Here is a 5,886-nt window from a genome sequence, read left to right on the forward strand (position 1 = left end):
GCAGGCCAGTTTGACCCGCAGATTTCATGTTGTTGTTTTTAACACGTTTTTGTGATGAGAGCTTCCCTCCGAGGGTATTTACATGTATACTGTTGGCAGATGCTTTTATTCAAAGAAATGTATGTTGCATTGAAAGTGTAATTTTTTATTTATTAATTTTTTTATCAGTTCCAATTTTGCTGGAAAACGAGCGGTATAATGTACTGTACTGTTTTTAGCTTCAGGAAAACAAACTATTAACAATTACTGTTTTAAAATTGAAAATTAAAATATTTAAAAGGCTGTTAATATTTTTTTTTTGCATTATTTTTTTTCTCAGTTTTACAGTTTTGTGTTCTCATGTTTTATGGTAATGTCTGAGAAGTATTAATGTTGTAGTTTACTCTTTACCTGTTTACCAATGAAGCACACACTGATAAAATGCGTTGAAAATTGTTTATGCCAAATAAATAAATGCAAATCAGTAGAGGGATAAAGCAACTATTTTTATTTGCATACCAAAAAAAATCCCTCTTTTTTGCTCATTTAAAAGTCTATAAAAATCCTTTTTTACTGTGTTGAACTCAGTGATGCATTAAAAATGTTCAGTGTGAGTTTCAGGGAAAAATATGGGAAGCGTTTATGGAAAACAGTGTCATATGAAAAGGTCAGGCATGCAAATTAACACAACTATACAAAGACTTTATAACAGCAATCGAGAAACAGACAGCGATGAAGTTTTCCACAAAGAAACATTCGCAGGTGATGTGTTTTCTGACATTAGCGTGAGTCCAGCTGTTGTGAATGTCGTCTGCTGTGTGTCTTCGTTCAGGGATTTATTTCACTGCATTCTTGAGCTGCATCAGAGAGTTCTAGACGTGTAGTGAGCAGATGAAACCAGCCCGCCGCTGAGTGTTTCAGGGAGGCCTGGACGAGCCCCGCTGCTTTCCTTTGATATGAGCGGGTAAGATCAGATCCAGTGATAATAAAGCTAAATACAGCCCTTTGTTCGGCACTGACTCATGCGCTGTTGTAGGAGGCTTTGTGAATGTCTGTGACTCACTGCTTCTAAAGAGAAAAGTGCTCTGATCCCAGATCAGTGTTGGACGGAGCTATTAAAGACCAGCGTGATGATGGATCTGATCTGAGGTCAAGGTTCAGGGCTTTCATTGAAGGCCTGAGGGACGATTTCATACCAAATGCTTCTTCAAATCGTTTTTCTAAGCAGCATGTTTTTTTTTTGTTTTTTTTTTCGGGAAAAAAACTTACAACAAGGAAAATTTACTTGAACATCTTGAATTAAGTTTTTTTTTTTTCTAACCTTATTTTTTGTTATTTTCTCCATACGTCTAGGCAAATGTGTTGAGATTTACTGTTTAATAGTTTGGGGTTTTACAGTTTTTGAAAGTCTATTCTGCTCACCAGCACTGCATTTATTTGATAAAAATATAATTATAATTGTGAAATATTATTTTAATTTAAAACAGCTGTTTTCTGTGTGAATCTCTGTTAAACTGTAATTTATTTCTGTGATGTGCAGCTGTATTTTCAGCATCATTACTCCAGTCTTCAGTGTCACATGATCTTCAGAAATCATTCTAATATGACTGATTTGCTGCTCAAGAAACATTTATTATTATCAATGTTGAACACAGTTGTGCTGCACAATATTTTTGTGGAAACTGTGATACATTTGATTTTTCATTATTCACAGATGAATAGAAAGCTCAGAAGAACAGCATTTATTTCAAATAGAAATCTTTTCTAACATTATAAATGTCTTTACTGGCACTTTTGATCAATTTAATGCATCCTTGATTAATAAAAGAATTTCTTCTTTTTTTTTAAATCTGGTAATTTAAGATAATATTCTTTAAAAATCATTATTTTTATTGCAGAATAGGGATTTTTTTATTTTTATTTATTCCAATTTATTATTATTATTATTATTTTTGTAGTGTATGAACTAGAAGATTATGTGTGTGTGTGTGTGTGTGTGTGTGTGTGATTGGGTGTTTCTGCTTGGACAACAGACATTTGGTTACACAGGTGTGTGTGTGTATGAAATATTCTCTGTATCCAGTTCATCCTGTTCACCTGAATTCACCTCAAACGTGACATAAGTAGGTTTGTGCTCGTTTGTTTTGTAGGTAGACGCTCTTTAAATATCCCTGCTGCCACAGTTGTTCTTGTTCTGTTCATTTTTGAACGTCTTTGTGTTTTGTTTGTTGTTTTTTAAATCTCAGAATATTACAGAATAAGATGGAGCGTTTGGTAGCGGTTGAATATTAAACTTTGCCTCTCAGTACTTTAGGGAAATGAGTGCATTTGCATGTTTTTTCTCTGTGTGTGTTTGACCGTTCGGAGTTCATGTTCCTGTCGTCATATTGTTCATGTTTTTCCAATATCGTAATATAAGGTTTATATCTATTCATTTATCACACACATTTTTATCTACACTCTTAAAAATAAAGGTTCAACAGGGGGTTTTTCCCAGTGATGCAACAAAATGTTTCTCATTGTATTTCTTGTGCACAAGGCACATATGTGGAGTTGATATACGAAAACCCATTACACTGTTAATTGATTTTGACATTTCAGATGTTTTTCTTGACTTAATGATCTTCTTTACCATTGTGTCCTTCAAGTAACGGCTTAAACATCTAACACGCTTTGAGAGGAACGGAGCTTCACTACAGGGATTTACTTCAAGAGACCCGAAGAGCTTGAGGAGCTCTGAAGACATTCATTTTGGAACCGACTGGAAATTGGTCTCAAACCCTTGGACTTTATCTAATACGAATTTGTTCAATGGAAGTTTTAACTCCTCCTTAGCAGACATTTTTTATCAGCGTATATTGACTTTGCACAATGGCGTCTTGCTGAAACTCTGCAGGAACAGAAAACATTAAAAGAAGCACAAACAAAGATCCAAAGCGGTCAAGAGACGGGCATGTTGGACAACTCAAAGTTTTACATCGAGCTGGGTGTCGCCAAGCTCGGGAATGTCCCCGAACCCCTGAAACCACGTACGTCATTGAGGATCGAGGGCCATCTTAGCGAATCCCTCAGTGGCAGCACTCCCAATCCTGATGAGGAACCCAATAATCGTACCATAAATGGACTTAGCAATGGCACTTCTTCTCAGAACATCCCACACTGGACTCAACCTGATGCCATTGACAGGAGACGCAGTTTGGCGACGCTATCTGAGACCTCGAGAACTTCCACTGCTGCCACTGAGGTTTCTCAAAGCTCTCGCAGCAGGTTCATAGGGGATGATGAACCGCACGAATCCCGCTGGAGGTCCGGCCGAGGCGCGTGTTGCTGTTTCCGTGCGGTGAACATGGCGTTCCTGCGCTGTCTGGAGGAGACACCACTGCTGGTCTCTGGATTACTGCTGGCCATCCTCTTCTGCGTGACCATCATCGTCATCATCCCCTCCACTGGCAGGGTAAGTGCTGACTGACTGAATATGGACACACTTATTGGTAACTCACCTTGTTGTTTACAGAAAATGAAAATTTTGTGTACATCCCTGTTGGAAAAACCTGATCCCACCTGATTAAGGTGGTCACTATAGGGAACAATTCACCCCAAAATAAAAATGTCCTCACTCTCAGTTCATCCGAGATCAGGATGAGTTTGTTTCTTCATCAGGTTTGTAGAAATGTAGCGTTGCATCAGTATCTCAGCAATGGATGCTCTGCAGTGAATGGGTGCCGTCAGAATGAGAGTCCAAACAGCTGATAAAAACATCACAATAATCCACAAGTAATCCACAGCACTCCAGTCCATCAGTTCACATCTGGAGAAGACAAAAGCTGAAATAAATCCATCATTAAAGGGAAAGTTCACCAAAAAATGAAAATTTTATGTTTATCTGCTTACCCCCAGGGCATTCAAGATGTAGGTGACTTTGTTTATTCAGTAATCATGATTTTTAACTTCAGCCGTTGCAGTCTGTCAGTCGTATAATGCATGGCAATAGTAACACAATCTGAGAGTAAAAAAACAAACATGCACAGACAAATCCAAATGAAACCCTGTGGCTCGTGACGATACATTGATGTGTAAAGACACAAAACGATTGGTCTGTGCAAGAAACTGATGAGTAATTATGTTGCTTTTTACCACTGATTCATGCAATGTCCGAACTGTTAGAACTCTTGTGAACGCACTTCACAGCAGCAGGCGCCTGAGGCATCTTCTTCTTCTTGCTTACTTTATTGCGGATCGCAGATTTTTTAGTGCATTATCGCCACCTATCTCTTAAGTGGACCATTGACACTCCTAATTGAGATTGTAGATAGAGTGTCAATGGTCCACTGAAGAAGAAGAAGATGCTTCAGGCGCCTGCTGCTGTGAAGTGCGTTCACAAGAGTTCTAACAGTTCGGACATTGCATGAATCAGTGGTAAAAAGCAACATAATTACTGTTCAGTTTTTTTTTCTTGCAAATAGCTTTTGTTTTTTTTCTTTTCAATTTATTGTATCGTGACGAGGGGTTTGGTTTGGATTTGTATGTGCATGTTTTTTTTCTCTCATAGATTCTGTGACCATTGACAAGCACTGTACTGCTGAGAGACTGCAACGGCTGAAGTTAAAAATCATCATTTGTGTTCTACTGAAGAAACAAAGTCACCTACATCTTGGATGCCCTGGCGGTAAGCAGATAAACATCAAATTTTCATCTTTTGGTGAACTATCCCTTTAAGATGTTTTTAACTCAAATATGAGTGTATAATCCATAATAACACTTCCTCCAGTGAAAAAGTGTTCTGGTGTGAATCAGGAGAGAAATCTGCACAGATCAAGCAGTGTTTAAACAGCTCTAAACTAATATGTGTGAGACCACAGGAGATGCACTTTTTCACTGCAGGAAGTGTTATTATGGATTATGGACTCTATGTATTTGAGTTAAAAACATCTTAATGCTGGATGTGTTTCATCTTTTGTCTTCTCCAGATGTTCACTGATGGACTGGAGTGCTGTGGATTACTTGTGGATTATTGTGATGTTTTTATCAGCTGTTTGGACTCTCATTCTGACGGCACCCATTCACTGCAGAGCATCCATTGCTGAGACACTGATGCAATGCTACATTTCTACAAACCTGATGAAGAAACAAACTCATCCTGATCTCGGATGAATTGAGGGTGAGCAAATTTTCAGCAAATCTTCATTTTTGGGTGAATGATTGCTTTAAACTAGCTTCACCTGGATTTTGCAGCAGGTGTGTGTAACGTTTGAAAAACATTTTCTAAATGTAGATTTGCTGAAGTATTTGTTTCTCTCACACATCCAGAGTCTGAGCGTTCACGTGGCGGCATTTGCAGTGGTGTGTGTGGTGGTGTGTGTTTGTGTGTCGCTGCTGCTGTGTTTGCCGTGTTTGCCGGTGGTTCGGCGAGGAAAAACGCCTCTCGCACTCTTCATCTGGTCCATGCTCCTCACCATCGCCTTTGTCTTCATCTTCACCGGAGGCGTCGTCACGGCCTGGGAGCAGGTCAGCTGATGATGCTCATTAGATCAGATGATCACCACTAGTTTAGATGTACACTTGATTTAAGACCTAGTGCTTACTATTTTTTCATCAGAAGCATGCTTTCTGCAAATACTCAGATCCTGAAGATAAATGTAATAACCTCATTTTCAGTATTTTAGTTGTGTTTTCTAGACCTGGAAAAGTCATGTAAATTTTAAATGTAATCTAAAAGATATAAAAAAGATATACATTTTTCTGGTTATGCAAAGCTACAAAATGTTTTCAGTAAAAATTGCTAGTAAAAAATATTTGTAAACATCGTTAATCCTCATTCAGGAAATCAGGACACTCACAGAGAATCATGCAAATTCATTGGTTAAAAAAGCACAGGGTTCCTGAAGAAGCATGAAACTTCTGCAATTT

General features: G+C 38.1%; 1 protein-coding gene across 1 annotated transcript in view; it reads left to right on the forward strand.

Moving 5' to 3' along the window:
- The first annotated feature begins 691 nt into the window (after window positions 1-691).
- Window positions 692-5,886, forward strand: part of LOC109102764 (adenylate cyclase type 2-like) — a 19,609-nt gene continuing 14,414 nt past the window's right edge. The window contains exons 1-3 of the mRNA XM_042759360.1: window positions 692-943; window positions 2,628-3,433; window positions 5,287-5,484. Of these exons, the coding sequence (XP_042615294.1) occupies window positions 2,933-3,433; window positions 5,287-5,484 (699 nt within the window). The 5' untranslated portion in view covers window positions 692-943; window positions 2,628-2,932. The remainder of the gene's footprint in view (window positions 944-2,627; window positions 3,434-5,286; window positions 5,485-5,886) is intronic.

Source organism: Cyprinus carpio, chromosome A7, assembly GCF_018340385.1.
Source record: "Cyprinus carpio isolate SPL01 chromosome A7, ASM1834038v1, whole genome shotgun sequence".
Classification (NCBI taxonomy): Eukaryota; Metazoa; Chordata; class Actinopteri; order Cypriniformes; family Cyprinidae; genus Cyprinus; species Cyprinus carpio.